The following is a 17,727-nucleotide window of genomic DNA, read 5'->3' on the forward strand; positions in this document are numbered from 1 at the left end:
TGGCCCTAAGACAACACCGCCTCCGTAATATTTAATATGAAATGTTAAAAACCTGAATAAAAAATCCAGGCCCAATGAGAAGCACTGGTGTACAGTGGCAGATTTTAGTTCGTGAGCTTCCATTGCTAGAGTGGAATCTGCATGCACCGATCTGAGGCTGGGTCTACACCAGGGGTGGGCAACTTCAGGCAGTCTGGGGGCCAATTTCCAGCCCCTGGATGACCCCCTGCACTTCTGCCACTGCACCACCCACAGCAAGAAACAAATTGGCAGTTAGCTGCCAAAATTTGGCAGCAAAGCACTACGGGAACAAGCCAAATTCAGCTTGTTTTCAAGCTAAATGTCATCCATTTCACCAGTATTATTTTTTTGCTGCTCCTCCACCAAATTTCAAGGTGTGTGGGGGCTGCACTCAAGGCGACATATGGCCCACCCCTGGTCTACACACACATGAATGAGATTGTGGAAAGCGCTCTACCACTTTGACATTACCACTTGAGACAAGTGGGAGATGCTACTGTTCAATGCTCCCCCATGTTAAAAACCAAAACCAAACCTCTGTTGCATTGCATTTGCGAATGTGCACCCCCCCCATCCGCTGTTTTGGATCATGAGTCATTCCCCTAACCTTTTTGCATTAGCTCTAGATGAGAGCCTAAATATTAAAGCCTCACCCCTCCCATCAGCTTAACCACCTAAATCCAGCCATGATCTCCACCATCATTATCCTCATGGACTTAGAATGTATCTGAAAAGCGCTTAGGTTCTGGCTTTGGCAAGTCTCCAGAGGAACTGAGCTCCATTGTTGCAGGTTGGCCCTAAAAAGGCATCTTACTACAGGGACATGACATAGACGCACTGATAATATAATTAAGGGAATGTTGTTGGATCACGGTGCGTCCAAAAGCAGACATGGTTCCTTGGGTATTATTGGGCAATGTGCTTCCTCTCGACTCATCCCGCCTTGCAGCTGCAGCAGCCGAAGCTCCCCTAAGCATATTATATCCCAATCCAAATAAGGTTTATTAGGCAACCAAGTACAGGTTATAGCCAAAAGAAAAATTTACAGCTGAACAAATCAGACATTTACAATACATCAGTCATACACTAGAGGCAAAGTCCTTAAGCCAAAGGATTAGCCCTATAGGCTTGCCTGAGTTGGGAGGTTTTCACAAACAATTTGGCTGCATTAAATATAACCTTTGGCTTCACTTTGCTAGACCAGTAAGTTTTATCCAGTAAGTTCCCTTCTGTCCCCTCTTGGAAGAAGACCCCTCAACATCATTCTGGAGTCTAAGATCCCCTTTACACCAGGGGTGTTGAATCTTTTCCAGTCCTCCAAGGGCCAAATTCATTTCATGCTTACTTGGCAGGGGAGACATCAGGACCATGGAGGTGGTTTTCCTAGGCCCATCCATTGCACTCCGGGTGTGCTGACCCCTGCAATTTCCCCAAATGCAGGAAACTCGGCTGCATAATTTGTGGTACTCTGGTTCCTTGTGCTGACTCTTGCATACTGTTTTTAAGCTGTGTTGCTTTATTGTAGGATTTTTTTTGTTAGATTGTTTTTAATTCAAAGTTGTTTTTAGGCACATGTTCTTTGTATAATGGCTTTTAAACTTTGTATATTGTATTTTAGTGTTTAAACCGACCAGAGAGCTACAGCTATGAGGCGGCATAGAAATGTAATAAATAAATAAATACAATTCTAGACATGCTCCCGGGGGCCACATTCCAGTGGTGGGTAGAGCCAAAAGCAAAGGGGGTGGGGCCAAAATAATAGCATATTGTAGCTTAAAGCTCATCCTGCCCATAAGTAACCCTTTGGAGAGGCATTTCAACTTTTCAGATTGGGGAAAAAACATGCGAAAGCCGGGAAATCACCAAACAAATTGGCAGCTGGGGAAAGGGGCAGCCAGGAAATCACTAAACAATTGGTGGCTGGGGAAAGGGGGTAGGGTCAGTGGGAGGTGGCATGACCATTGGGGGAACCCAAAGAGCCAGAGCGGGACCCCATGGGGGGATGGATTTGACCCATGAGCCTGACGTTCAACATCGCTGCTTTACACATTCACTTACTGGAATGATGGCTACTGCTTCTGTAGTTGCTCCCAGACTGGTAAAAGCACTATGTAATTTTCAGCCCACACAGATACTTCTGACACCCTAGCTAGCAGTGACACACAAGCATGGATGCCAAAGCACATAAGCCCATTAAATGGTTTATTTCAAGAGTCGCTCCATGTGCAGAACTAGTGAGCTGGGCAAAGTCATGGCTGGTTCTGAAGTGTAATCGTATGTGGTCGGAAACATTGGGAGCGGGTGGGAAGGGAGACCATCCACATTGCACTCTCTAAACTACACTCCTGACCTGAAACAGTGAACATATTTTCTAATGGCATTGGTCGAATATGAACGTGCCTTTGGCACCTGGAAAACGGGTAGACTTATTCATGATTTCAAACTTGTGGTTGGGAAGCCTGGCGGTAAAACAGGGCTGTTTTGATTAAACAAATGATTCTTTAATTCCATATATCAACCTTTTTTCAGGTGGTTTAATAATTTCTTCCCTTTCTTCCTCATGTTTCTCTAATCCTGGGGATGGCAACTGGAGCCTGTTCCAGTCCTGTTCCACTTAAGAGCCACTTCTCCTGCCCAAGGAGGTTAGGAAGGGAAGAAAGAGGTTATATTTGGTCCGTGGCGTGCTCTCCAAATTACTCTGATTGTTTTTCGTGCCTCTCTTCCATTGGCAAAGCAATCTTGTATCTCTGCATGGCATTTCTGTCCTGGGGTATTATTTGGATGTATTCCAGCCAGAGTATAAACGAAGCCTTTAGCATTTAAAACGCTCCCTCCCCAACCTAACGATCTGTGAACGTCATATTTGCCATTTATGAGCTAATTGGCTAATGATAAAATATTGTTGGATTCCAGAGACTGTCAATGCAAAGTGGCCCAGCAGTAAGATAATCGAAAGCTCAGTTGGACTTCTGGAATTCTTCACTGGACACTTCTGTGAAGAGGCGGTGATATCGCAAAGGGCAGAAAAACAAGATGGGGAGAAAAAATTATCGGGGAATTAGTAGCCACTTACAGCCCAGATTTGGAGGTGGTAAGATCTTCATGGGAGTGTTGTGTGATATTATCCTGCCTGGACGAGATCCAGCTAAAATAGCATCCACGGTTGAAACCAATGGAGGCGGGTGGCAGGACAGATTAAACTGCTGATAAATTCATCTCAGGGCAAGCCTACAACTGATGATTAGGCCTTTGCTTAGAAGGGGAGTGTGGTATATGTGCTTGAGGCTTAGAACCAGTGGGCTGTGTGGCTAACTATGAACCCAAAGATAAGAAAACCGGTGAAACAACAGAGGAAGGCAGCAATCTCCAGTCTGTGCTTTAAAGCAGAAAAAGTATGCTTTGGCAGAGGAGGCCAATTGAATCAGAAATGGGAGAGGGGAAGCCTAAATTGTCCCACATTGCTCAACTAGGGTGGCCACTGAAACATCGTCCCCAAAGAGGAAATGCATCACTCCAAAAGGGGACAAAGAGGATACCAATTTGCATAAAATTTGCATATGCAAATTTATATGTACAGGTGCAGATTTAGAAATAATATCTGTTATTGAAATACAAGACATCTCACCATAGTGGAGAAGACTGACCAGGTGACCAGTCTGCCTGCTTGCTCAGTCTGCTGTCCAGATGGGCAACTTCAAGGCCCCCCCAGCGCCATTCCTTTCTATGGCCCTATTTTTTTTAAACAGGCCTTGGACTGGACGGCCCATCAAATAGAGGATGCTTTGAAAGAGAGCACTGTCCTCTGTGGAGTACAACCCCTGGCTACCCTGTGCTAAACTGCCCCACACTGTGCCTCCCCCTGCCGGTGTAAACTCCCACCATTTATTGTGGATGATGTTATCATTATCATATACCTAAGCTGCTTGCAAGACCTTTGATCTGAGCTATCCAGCTACTTGCATTTAGCAAAGATACCTTTGATATAGCAAGCTCAGCTCTTGGGAACTTCCCCTTAAATTTCAATGGCATTGTTTAGGAAAACCCAATTAAGTTACAACCAGCCAGAAACTCAGCGATGTTGGGAGATAAGAACCAGAATGAAGACAGGAGTGGCCAGTCTTAAAACTGTTAATGTTCCTTGTTCTTCAGGTGAGAAACTTGGTAGGTCTGTCCCACCCCCTGCTCCCTGTGGTGTCATATTGCCTTTTTCAGCAGTGTTACTTCATGGCAGAATGCCACATTTCAGCTAAAGCCATTTTATAGCCCTTCGATTCTGTTATTATACATGCTACCCGGAGGCTAGAGTTAGGTGCTCTATCATAATCTTAGAGATGCAGGAGGCGGAGCTAGGACCATGGATACACTGAAACAGGGAGGTGTTTTGTGTCTGAGACACTTTACAGAGTGTTTTGTAACTATTCTTCCTTGGTTTATCACAGGGGCATTTCAGGGTGTACTGTTGTGGTCTCAACACAGTATTTCCTAGGCTTCATTAGAGCTCTTGATGCTCTCCGCAATTTTTTTAAAAATAAAATTCTTACCAAGGTATCTCAAAATCTGCATGAAGAAAACGTAAATTCTATGGCCTTTAGATATTATGTAAATCAGCACAACATATGTAGATTTATTTAGCTTGCATAGTTTATTCTGCTTATTCATCTGTCCCACAAGATGTGGGGAAAGCCACATCTTCCTTTCCCCTGCAACCTCCCCTCACTGCCTCCTACATTGTTCTGGAGGGTCCCCCAAAACTCCACAGCCATTGGGAAGGGGACACAAGAAATTTCAGGGAGATAAGGGGGGAATGGCAAAAATCACCCCCCTCTTCTATGAGCAGGAGTGTTCCATAATCATAACTTCACTTACAGGTCTCTGGACTCATCCTATTGCCATTCTTCTGGGTTCCACTTCCTCCCTAAGGTCTCTATAAGTTCAACAGAGACTTTAGAGAAGGGCTGTAGCTCAGTGGTAGAGCACACGCCTTGCATGCAAAACGTCCCAGGTTCAGTCCCCAGCATCTCCCAGCTGAGAAAGTCCCCTGCCTAAAACCTTGAAGAGCAGATGCCAAACTGTGTAGGTAATACTGAACTAGAAGGACCAAGGGATTCCATATAGGGCAGCTTCATATATTCCTAGATGTCTGAGCGAAGAATGGAGGCATCTATAATATACATTGTGTCACTGATTGCGCATGAACACTAAGATGCCATTCAGTCCACAACCTATTTCACCCATTTGCATCAGCCAAGGCATATTTTGAACTGCTGATAACATATTGCAGGACTACTATGTTTCCCTAGTACATCTTGAACCAAAAACAAATACCCTCCTGGCTTGGAGGAGAGCATGTTGCAGACTAAAACAGTACTGCAGGCAGCAAAAAGCCTTCAACAATGCCTAAGAGGGATGGGGTGGGGGTACTCAGTCAGTGCCGTTTGGTATTGAGAGTTGGGACCTTACAAATAGGTAAGGGGGACAGAATTGTTTGGTTCACTTTGTAATGCTAATGTACCTAATTTTGCACTTTTGAACCTATACATGAACTAAGACTCAGTTATCCTTTAAAAGTTGCACTTCTTGGAATTTTGTGAATTCCAGGTTGGGGAAAGCTGAGCTAGAGTATGATCAAAAAATGCTAGGCATTGGCTTGTAAGCATGTTCACATGTCTATAAGCATGTTTTGGTTTCTCTCAGTTGGTCATTTTTCCAGTCCTAAATTTGGTTTGTCCCAAATCTTGAGAATTTTCACAGTCTTACGTTTGGTTTGTCCTGAACTGTGATGATTTAAAAAAAGAAGCTTTCATGAAGATGTAGATGCCTTTTTGTGTGCACGTCTACTAATACAAGTGTTTTTGTATACAGTTTTGCCTAATATACACATTTTTGCAAGCAATTTTCCAAATATAATGCATTTTTAAATGTTATTTCTATGAATATATGGGTTTTTGTGTGCTCTTTCCCGAAATATATTCATTTCTGTATGCAGTTTTTGACTGGAGAACTCCATTGCAAAATTCAGAGGGGTGCGAATTTTGAAGGATAATTGTGTTTTGGTTCACATATTGGCTTGAAAGTGTGAAATTAGGTGAGTTAAAATGTGAAATGAATGGATTTCTCCTGCATCCCTCAGATAGATAGAGAGATGGAGAGAGAGAGAGAGAGAGAGAGAGAGAGAGAATATTATCATCCCTAAGATAGAGAGATGGAGAGAGAGAGAGAGAGAGAGAGAGAGAATATTATCATCCCTAAGATAGATAGAGAGATAGAGAGATGGAGAGAGAGAGAAAGAGAAAGAGAAAAAATATTATCTAGCAGGAAGACACTGTGACCCCGAAATTTCCACAAAGTTCTGATGGAGACACTAGTTGGTGATCCATCACAAACCCACTCAAACTCATGTTTTGAATTTTGCTTCCTATTTCGTTTTAGAGTGCAACTTGCTATTTTAAGTCCCCTGTCTCAATATTACTAATTGCAAGTAGGAAAAACAACCAGATAAAAACACTGGCTCTCAAATTGTGCAGCGTCTAGAAATATTTGGTGTGTCATGACATCGATATATGAAATGCCCTAGTAAATTTAGCAGGAAGTTAGGAACTGCAATACAGCATAAAAAGGCCTCTCTCACTTTTAAAACAGGACTGTTCCTAACAGTATAAAAGACACATATTCGCTACCTAAGCTTTCGACGCACAAATGGGAAACTGGAACATATCCATTCTGGAGTCTAAAGCATGTAAGCTACTACGTGCATCTGACTGACCAGATATGAAGTTGGGCTCTCCAACCTAATTCTCTCTTCTGAAGGCAGGAACTCCCCGGCATGCACTGAGCTCCCTTGCTGGGATTAGAAGGGGTGATCTTCATGTGCATTCCTGTACATGCACACATCAGCTCCCTCCACTGAAATGAATTGTGAGACTTGCACATGCAAGAAAACCTTGCTAGCATTTGAAGGTACGCAGACGTCTGGACTGGGGCAACAATCTCCATCATGAGCCCTTCTGGGTTCTTTTCTCCATGTTTTCTTCACTGAACCTCATCAAGGTCATAGACGAGCACAACCAGTTAGGAAGCCTGCCAGGGGTTGAACATCATCGCCTTAGGTGGTCCTCCCAAGACTGAATTAAGGAATGACTTACATCACCTCTCATTTTCACCTAATGTGGACCAGCCATCTCAGTATGGGACCAGTGTTCACTCATTAAGTAGATTCAAGGGTTCCCAAGGAAGGTGAATCCTGACTAAATGGAAGCACTGGCCAGGGCACAGTGGGGGTGGTGGGAGAGACAGAAGGCAGATAGGGATTTACAGTGGATCTCTGGGTGATTTGCAGTAGATTACTAAGGGTTTTTGATTTCCAATTGTCTAGCAATAAGCAACAACTAAAATGCTTTCCACCTAAATTAAGTTGCTGAAAAGGAATGCTTGGGGTGAGGGGTGGGGGAAATAAAACTGACAATAGGGCATGGTCTGAAGGCACATGAGGCAGCCACCTTGCTGAAGCTAAGCAGGTTTGGGTCTTGGAAGGGAGACCACCTGGGAACCACATGTAGCCACCTTGAGTTCTATGATGGAAGAAAGGTGGGATATAATAAATAAATAAATAAATAAATAAATAAATAAATAAAATATCACATTGCCCTTATACAAATTTATGGTGCGATCACACTTGGAATACTGTGCACAGTTCTGGTCACTGCACCTAAAAAAAGGGTATTGTAGAATTGGAAAAGGTGCAGGAAAGGGCATCTAAAGTGATCAAGGGGCAACTCCCCTACAAGGAAAGGTTACAGTGTTCAAGGCTGTTTAGTTTAGAAAAACAGTGAGTAAGGGGAGACATGATAAGAGGTGTACAACATCATGCATGGTGGGGAGAAAGTGGATAGGGAGGCATTTTCTCCCTCTCTCAAAATACTAGAACCCAGGGTCATCCCATGAAGCTGATTGGTGGGAGATTCAGGACAGATAAAAGGAAAGAATTCTTCACATAGCGCATAGTCAAAATATGGAATTCGCAACCACAAGACATAGTGATGGTTACCACTTTGGATGGCTTTAAAAGGGGGTTGGACAAATTCCTGCAGGAGAAGGCTATCAGTAGCTACTAGTCCTGTTGACTATGTGCTATGTCCAGTACCAGAGGCAGTATGTCTATGTACACCAGTTGCTGAGGAACATAAGTGGGGTGGTGCTATTGCACTCGTGTTCTGCTTATGGGCTTCCCACAGGTTGCTGGTTGGCTACTGTGTGAACAGTATGCTGGACTTGATGGACCCTCAGCTGATTCAGCATGGCTCATCTTACGTTCTTATGGTCTTAACTAGGGCTGCAACATTTAGGCTGCAATCCTATACACATTAACCTTGCCGTAAACCCAATGAGTAGATGTATATAGGATTATATTTATTATTATTATTTTATGTATGTATGTATGTATGTATGTATGTATTTATTTCATTTATATCCCGCCTTTTTCCTCTTGCAAGGAACCCAAGGCAGCTTACATTATCCTCCTCCTCTCCATTTTATCCTCACAATAACAACCCTGTGAGGTAGGCTGGGCTGAGAGTCTGTGACTGACCCAAAGTCACCCAGTGAGCTTCCATGGCTGAGTGGGGTCTAGAACCCGGATCTCCCAGCTCCCATTCTGACACTCGCACCACTACACCACACTGGGTCTCATTACACTTTTAGTGTAATGGATTACACTTTTTAATCAGTTAGATTCATCCATTGAGTTGGATCCAGATGTAGTCATACTTAGAGGAAACCCACTGAAATCAATGAGACTTACAAACTTAAGTCCCATTGACTTAAATGGATCTACTCTATTATGACTAAATCTGGATCCATTCCATAGGAAATATTTTGAATGAACAAAGTTATTCCCTCCAATTAATTGGGCAGCAGATTTGTAACTTTTAAAATATATGTTTAAATACAAGTACTTATTATTGTAATTTAATTTATATGTTATTGTATTTTAGTTTGTTGTCCACTGTTCTGGTATCTCTCGGTGTGGAGTGGTTTATAAGTTCAATAACAACATCAGCAGCAAGAAGTTCAAAACAAAAGAAGTATGACCTTCCCCCCTCAGGCTACTGTTTTTTCTCATAGGCAAATTTATGCAATTTAATTACATGACCAGATCCATCTGTCATATATTAATCCACTGGAAATTCCTTCAGGGATCAGCCTTAATAATGACACAAATAAGTATTGGACTTACCACTTGCAGCAGAGCCAGATATCCCGCGCCGACATTATCAAAGTTGACTCTCACTTTTGTCCAGTATAACTCTCCTGTGTCATTCAAGTTTTGGCAACTGCTCATGTTGTTGACAATTGTGTAGTTCAAAGGCTCATCGCCTTCTGTCTTGTTAATGCACTTCCCAAACCTTCCAGAAAACAGGTTGACTCCCATGATGCTGAAGATGAGCCAAAAAATGAGGCAGACAAGCAGAACATTCATGATAGAAGGAATGGCGCCCACCAAAGCATTGACCACCACCTTTGACGAATGAGAAGAAAGCATGCAGTTACTGTAGGGGATCTGCTGTAAGCAGTGGAGACTGGCTCTGATTTCAGAGCGGCTGTGAAGCCCTTTTGGGTTTCCGTCAGCACCAGCCAGAACTCAAAAGGAGCTATCCAAGGTGCTAAACCCATTTTGAGGATAGGGTCCAGCACTTTGGATAGCTCTTTTAGAGTTCTAGCTGGTTCTGACCGAAACCCAGATGGGATTCACAGCCCCGTCGAAATCAGAGCCACCAGCCTCCACTGTCTGTAAGCCACAATTCCAAGTGGGCAACTCTACATGCTCTTCTAACTCAGGCCAGGAGTCCTACAGAAAGGGAAACTTAACACTGAATGTATTTAGCAAAACATAATTACTGTTTATAATTAATGGAAGGTCCTTCAGTTTTGTGACTTCTTTTTTTTTTTTTTTAGTGAACTATGTTTCAATGGACTTTCCATCTGGGAACCTTCAACCTGGGGAACATCCAGCTGCCCATGTAAGATGAAGATTTTGTGTTAACTCAGCCTATTAAGGATTGAATGACACCATCCATTATATTGAGTATGCTCTGCACGGGCAGGTCTTGATGACTGAATGGTGACGAGGTTGCCAGGTCCTGACTCAGAGACAGTACCTCCTTGCTTTAACAGCTCCAAGGAAAGAAGTAGTTATTCAGACTCACAACTGGAGCTCTGGTTCCTATAGCAGGTGGTGAAGCACGATGGGGGAATGGCTATATTACAGCACCAAGATGCAAACCAGTGGACCCACACAATGTTTTGCTGACCTGGAGTTGTGAAAGCAATAGTGCAATTTCCAGATCAAGGGCTAGTTACAGCTGGCACAGAATATGGTGGCCTGCTTCCTAGTTTATTCCGGCCATCAAAAGCATGTTACTTTATATGTGGTTATCATTTTAATTTACCAGCCCAAAGTCCTTTGGATGGAGCTGACTAAGATTTTTAATATTTATTGCAACATCTCCTGGTTAGTAATGTGTATAGCTTTGCTTGTCAAAAATCTATGATATATTCTCAGGATTAGTGCTGTGCCAAATCCTGCCCCCTGTATTCAGGAACTTTTTTCTCTCCCTGTGAAAGGGGCATTGTTTTTTCTGCCTCTTTCACAGGGAAGGGGAGAATTTCAGAGAATTTTCTCCTTGGGGAGGGGGACAGGGTTTCCACATACCTTTTTTATTTTTATTTTTTTAAAAACACCCCCTGCACTTGCAGAAGGCCAGGACTCTTCACCAGCCAGGGGTTCTTCCTGAATGCCTATTGGAGAGGGCGAGGTCACATGGACTCCTGGGAGTTCAGAAAGAACTACCGGGCTGGAGAAGAGGCCTGGGCTCTTGCAAGTGCAGTGTTTGTTTTGTTTTTTTAAATAAAAAATAGAAAGAACACCCCTCAACCACTGCCTACACTTAAAAAGCTATATGGAAACCCTGTCCCCCTTCCCAAGGAGAAAATGCTCTGAAATTCTCACCTCTTCCAGCCTCTTTCGCCAGATTTTTTGTCCCCCCCCATGAAATTCCAAAAATGGAAGAACTGAAATTTGTGGCACAGCACTACTCTGGTTTGCCCTGGTTCCATTGGACTTGCTGGTCAGAACAAGGAAGAGGGCCTTCTTTGTACATAGCAAAATTATCTACGGACCTAATCTTGTAAAACTCAGATTCAGTTCATACATTCTAGATATGAACAATCCCAACGGTGCTCAAGCATGCGCTCACATGGACCAGTGTAATGTGTAACCTGCACAGTTAAGGTTTTGTAGACAGCAGTTCCTGTGACTGTAGGTCAGTTTCCCCACCCTCCACAATCATTGGAATTGCTGCTGACTATATCCATGGTCACCTGATTTACACATTATGGGTTGGATCCAGAGTTAGTCATACTTAGAGTAGACCTATTGAAATCTATGGGACTTAAATCATGAATAACCTACTTATCCTACATATGTCCACACGAGCGCATGCCCCACAATGGTTGGGATTGCTTTTGTATACAAAAATGTGGTGTGAATACTTTTGCTACTCTTTCTGCTAAACTGTTCCCCTGTCTTTTGCTGCCATGCCAGTATCATAAAGCAACTGTGTCAAGTCTTCACAGCACTGAGACCCACATTAGATCCCCAAATTTCTCCTGAATACAGCAGCTCCATTCTTTAAGCTCACAGCAGTGGTGCTCATGAGCAGCCCAATCTACAAAACTGGTGAAGCTTGAATACGTTGCTTTTTCATTGTTTAACTCAATTGAAGCCAAGAGTCGCAATCCAAACCCTAATGTCATCTAAAATTTAAATACGATCTGGACAGGAATTTAAGATTAGAAATCAGTGGATCAATGAAATGTGGGAAGACACATGGCAGTCACCATGACCTATCTGTAGTCCAGCTCAGACACTTAACCAGTCAATGATCCAACCCATGTGGCGGAGAAACAAGCACCTGCTCCTCTCTCCATCCATGCTCCTAACACAGTATGTGGGATGAGTGCTCTTTGTAGACACAATCTTTCCCCACTTTTATGAGGAAAATGAAGTGGTCCTCATGCATATCAGTCTCCACTTCACATGTTCCTTGAGATACATGACAGAGAGGAGGATGCACACCTGATCCTCCAGTGCTAGGTTTAGAATTGGATCACCATCCAGTAAGTGTATAAACAGGACCCTTCACTATTTAAAACTTGCTTTCATTTTTCCAGTCCTTGCATACTGCGGGTTAGCTCCAGACTTAGTCCTACTTAGACTCCTTGAAACTAAAGGGTCTTGCATAACTTATGACTAACTTCCCATTGATTTCAATGGGTCTATTCTAAGTAGGGCTAAGTCTGGCACCAACCTTGTATATTTCCATCTCCTGCGTCTTATATGCATATCTACATATTTCTGATTTCCATGGGTCCCTAGCAGGATCAGTGAGCAACTTTAATCAGGCATGCAAAATAATACTGTAAAGTTAAGGATAGGATCATGTAAAATCTGGTCAAAAGCTCAATGATATCTGTGGGAATGATACTGATTGATTTCAGAAAGGCTTGGGACCAAATAGACATATGATCAATCAAGATAATACCATCGTGGTAAGGAAAGTCACATTTGCAATATAGTTCTGAAGCAATGAAAATGGATTATGTAGCAGGACACACATTACCATCACTGGCATAAAATACTCAATAATATTGACATGCATTCCAACAGACAATATGACAATCAAATTACAGACACATCACTCGGTGTTTTGAACCACCATATACAGTATGAAGGATTGTCATGCATGCAGAGCATTACATCAAACACATGGTGCACAACCCAGCAGAAGATAGTCATGATTAAGCAACAGAATGGGATTAACTTAAGTTCTATTGACTTTAATTGTAGTCAGTCATGGCAAACCTTTGCTGGATCGTTACTTAAACATATGAAAGGCTTGGAAAGTCTTCTATAAATTGGCATTTTTACAGGCCCTGCCAACTCAATCACTGTATTCTACTCTTATGGCTTTGTGATCTGTGAATTATGGGTTTGTGCCTTTGAGCTTAGGATCTGCTTTTCAGACATTGTCTTACTTAACCTTCCTCTCCTCTTGCTTACATTTCTGAAACAGAGACAAAATGGTATTGATCTTGAAAAATAACATTTTGATTCAAGTGTGGATCAGATTATGGAAAATGCCACTTCTTGCCTAATGGGCCAGTGTCCGACTTTCTGATAAGCCAACAATACAACATTCATTTCATCATTAATTTTTTGGCTTCTCTAAGGAGGAAAACCAAGCAGCAACTCAAGACTTTATACATCAAGGGGAGGTTGGAAAAAAAATGTAATTATGAGAGTCTTTCAACAACTTTTATTTTAGAAAACAAGGATGGGACATTGATTTGTTATCATTTGTTCACTTTCTAGACAGGGATGAGCAGAAAGTAGATCTCCAGATGTTTTGAACTTAAATTCCCAGCATTCCTGATCATTGGCTATGCTGACAGGGACTTCTGGGAGTTAAAGTCCAAAACATCTGGAGATCTGGTTAAGAACACTGGTGTCCTTCATTTCCAATGTTCTAATTTAGTGCATTCTATAATCATGTCTGCAGAAGAAGGTTCTACTACTAACGTTTTGAAGGGAACAGGAGGAGTTATTTTGGGACAAAGGCTCCTACTGAAACAGAACAATGTGACCATTGACTGTTCTGTAAAGGCTCTGCTCTTGAATGCTCCAAGATTGTGCTGACACCACGTCCGTACGTTGAGATATGCACTAATACACTAAGGGTTGTATCCAGATTTGGCAATACTTACAGTAGGCCCATTGAAATTTATTTATTTATTGACTTACTTACTTACATACAGCCCAATAGCTGAAGCTCTCTGGGCAGTTCACAAAAGCTAAAACCACAAAGTGCAGTATAAACTAATATAAAATATAAAAGCTTAAAACCAATCAAGGGGATGCTAGTATGACTAAATCTGGATCTAGTCTCAAAAGTCATGTGAAACAGCTTCACTTTGTGTAGATCTGTGCTGTGCATTGACACAATTTTTAGGCGCAATTTCCCGCTCTGTGTTTTCTGGTAGGATGTACGGACTGTGTAAAATCCACTCGTTTGTGTTTCGCAGATTGTCAGGCGACTTTCGTTCCATCATCCGCCCAGAAATGGATGCGATTTTCCGTCATGCAGAAAAATACGGAAATGTTTACGTAAATATTTATAAGTATTTACACAATTTACCTCAGGACATAACATTTAGTGTATTGTCCCCCATTCCATTCAATGTTTCCTCAGCAGAAATGTACGTATTTTTCTATGGATTTAGATTAGGGATGTACGAAAGTTCCGCCACGGATCTCGGGGAGGCTGAATGCCAGCGCATTCAGCCCCCCCGAAATCGGTGACGGAACGGCCAGCCCCCCTGCCCCCCCAGGACGGGACTTACCTTGGGCGGATCTTCCTGGCGGCAGCGACTCTGGCAGCGGCTCCGGTGGCGGTTCGGCGGCGGCGGCTGCCGGTCTTCCGACCGGCTGCTGCCACCACCATTTCCAGGTAAAAAAAACAAAAACAAAAAAACGTGATAGGCTACATAAAGATTTACGTAGCCTATCATGGCTAGATTTTAAAAAAACACCGTGATAGGCTACGTAAATGTTTACGTAGCCTGTCACGGCTGACTTAAAAAAAAAAAACCACGCGCGTACGCAAATGGCGGCGGCCATGGCCGTCACCATTTGCATTCCTTATTTTGGCATGTCTTAGTCTACGTAAACATTTACGTAGACTAAGACGGTGAAAATAAGGGGAACGCAAATAGCGTAGACGCTACACTATTTGCGTTCCCCTTATTTTCGCTGTCTTAGTCTACGTAAATGTTTACGTAGACTAAGATGTGCCAAAATAAGGAACGCAAATGGCGGCGGCCATGGCCGCCACCATTTGTGCACACACGTTTTTTTTTTTAATCAGCCATGATAAGCTACGTAAACATTTACGTAGCTTATCACAGCTGACTGCAGGGACACAAACGGCGGCGGCTACGGCCGCCTACATTTGCGTCCCTGCTAGCCAGTGGCCGGATGTCCGGCTGCTGGTGGAGCCGGCCGGCGGCTCTGCAGAATCGCTGTGGAGCACAGTTGGCCGGCCAGGATTCTGGGGGGGGGAGGAACGGAGCGCCCCCCCCGGCGAGGATTCCAGGGGGAGGGACAGAACGCCTCCCCCCCCACCATCAGCATAATCCCCGAAACCTAAGTGATTTTTGTACATCCCTAATTTAGATGTGTAAATTTCGGGAAAGTAAAAAAATCATTTGAATGTCCACGGACTCTGCGCGGCCTGAGAAGGGTGCTCTGCAGTGGATTCCTCAGGTCAGGTTCTTAGAAATCCGAGCTCATTTTAATCCATCTCGAATTTCTCCAGCATCCCTATTTTCTGGGGCTCTGTGGAGGGGGAAGGAAGGAGGCAGGGGAGGTTGGATTCTTCATAAGCTGGCCTCCCCAGTTTGCTCCCCTCCCTGCCCACCGGCACACCCCTTTCCCCTCCTCTCCAAGATTGCCTTTGCAACCTCAGAGGCAGCTGGCACAGTTCTCTCCACACGGGCTGGGAGGGGAGCTTGGACTCCTGAATCCATGGTCAGAGCGCTGACTCTGATCTCGGATCCAGGAATCTGAACTATCCTATGGCCCCCCAGACACTGTCTAGGGGCCATAGGATTGCTCTCTCCATTAGAAAAAACTGGGTGCCCTGTCTTGCACAAATGGAAGTGTTTTCTGGCTAATGCAAAAACAACCATTGGATGGAAGCCTCATTTCTTATTATTGGTGATATGCTCTTATGGTTGTCCTAAGATTTCATTTTATATGTTACCCTGATTTCTTTCTCAAGCACAGCTGGGTAGAATTTTTTTTTTTACAATCACAATTACAGAAAGTTTTTCTAAGATTCATAGAATCATAGAATAGTAGGGTTGGAAGGGGCCTACAAGGCCATTGAGTCCACCCCCCTGCTCAATGCAGGAATCCAAGTCAGAGCATCCCTGACAGATGGCCATTCAGCCTCGTCTTGAATGCCTCCAGTGTAGCAGAGCCCGCCACCTCCCTTGTAGTTGGTACTACTAGTTGTTTCTACATCATAAATCAGCAACCATGTTCTTGGCTCGAGGAAAAAATGTTTTAATGGTAGCCTGGAGAGCATGAGTGCTAGAACCTTCTCTGCATTGAAGAATATTTTATCAGTAGAGAAGAATGTGATGGATATGAGTGAGGTAATCTCTGTATGTGTCTGTGTGTATCTATATATGCTCACACCTTTACATGTGAAAGCTAGCAAACAAGATACTTTGGCTTATGTGTCTGGGAGCCTCTCACTTTCCCAAATAGGCCCTGACCTCAGTTATTTTGTCTGCAGCAGCTGTGTTGACCCAAGTACAATTTGTACCTCCATCTCCAAAACTGAAAAACAATTTCCTGTTTGCAAAGTGGCCAAAATGGAATCTTTGGGCAGCGGGGGGAGAGGGGATGGACATATCTGGTCTTTGGCAGGGGACAACTTTTGTTCAGTGTCTATCCATGCCAGTCCAGAATTATTGCAAATACACTACATATCACACATGAGAGATTTTAAAATTTTTAAAGGGTGGATTTCCAAATGAAGGATGCTGTGACATAACAAACATGCGCAGGATCAGGACACAATCATGCAAGTAAAGAAAAATGCAAAGGCTAAACCAGGCTACTTCCCCCCCCCCCCCGAGCTCTTCAGAAAAACTCACACAGGTAACAAGACACAAAAACGTGGAGCATAACATCCAACATCTCTCCAAATGAATTATTAATGGCCTAATGTTCATCAGATGTATTGCACCCTGGCACAATTTCCTTTGATGCCAATGGATCTGAGGCTCATCAATTGCAGGCTGCTGGATGCTTAGAAAAATGCAAGGCTATTACTGTGATTTAATGTGAAGACCGAGTTACAAACCTAACAAAGCTAATTTTTCTAGATCCCTGGAAGATGATCTGAGGTTGGTTTCTTTTCAAAGGGGCTTTTCTTTAGTTTAGTTTAAAATAATGCAAATTTAAATTTGCCTGCTTCCTCCAGCTGCACCAGTGTCAAGGATTGAGGTAGGAATGTATGGGAATTTGGTTTGTGTTCGCAAATCATGCAAACATGTCCCGTTCACACCCCCAAATGTAAATGCAAGCAGGAGAGTGTATTCTCTGAAAATGCTTGCAAATTTCCAAACCCATGTTTGTGCTCGAAAAAAATGTGCATTTTAAAAAATGTGTGCTAAAGGGCACATTTTGATGCTCTACTCTACGGGGGGCAGGGTGTTGCACATTTTTAAGTACTTTTTAAAAAATGTGCACTTTTCTCATTCAAAATGTGCACTTTTCCAGTTTGGCTAAAATTTAAGAAGCACACAAGTAAACAGAGCTGGCCCAAGACATTTTGCTTTCTGAGGCGAAGGATAAGATGTCGTCCCCCCTCCCCCCCCGCGCGTCATTCTATGCACAAAAGCCGAATGGACTGACAATTGGATCTTTCTTCGACACTGGCAATGGGACAGCATCCTTCACCGCACTGGAAGGCAGCAGGGTAGCTTAGGGGGTGCAGGGCAGGCCATGTGGCCCACAGCTCTCTCCTCCAACACTTTGCTGCCACCACCCAATATCTGCCACCTGAGGTGACTGCC

General features: G+C 43.3%; 1 protein-coding gene and 1 pseudogene across 2 annotated transcripts in view; one reads left to right on the forward strand and one right to left on the reverse strand.

The window, feature by feature from the left end:
- Nucleotides 1-17,727, reverse strand: part of LOC146345193 (sodium channel protein type 5 subunit alpha-like) — a 301,192-nt gene that overhangs the window by 14,347 nt on the left and 269,118 nt on the right. For both annotated transcript variants that reach the window (XM_084859393.1, XM_084859394.1), the window contains one exon: nucleotides 9,254-9,535. In XM_084859393.1, coding sequence (XP_084715519.1) covers nucleotides 9,254-9,535 — 282 coding nt within the window. The remainder of the gene's footprint in view (nucleotides 1-9,253; nucleotides 9,536-17,727) is intronic.
- LOC146345194 (U1 spliceosomal RNA) lies at nucleotides 1,359-1,513 on the forward strand (annotated as a pseudogene).

The sequence above is a fragment of the Heloderma suspectum genome, chromosome 5 (assembly GCF_057233095.1).
Source record: "Heloderma suspectum isolate Gila_16-S chromosome 5, 16-S_ref, whole genome shotgun sequence".
Taxonomy (NCBI): Eukaryota; Metazoa; Chordata; class Lepidosauria; order Squamata; family Helodermatidae; genus Heloderma; species Heloderma suspectum.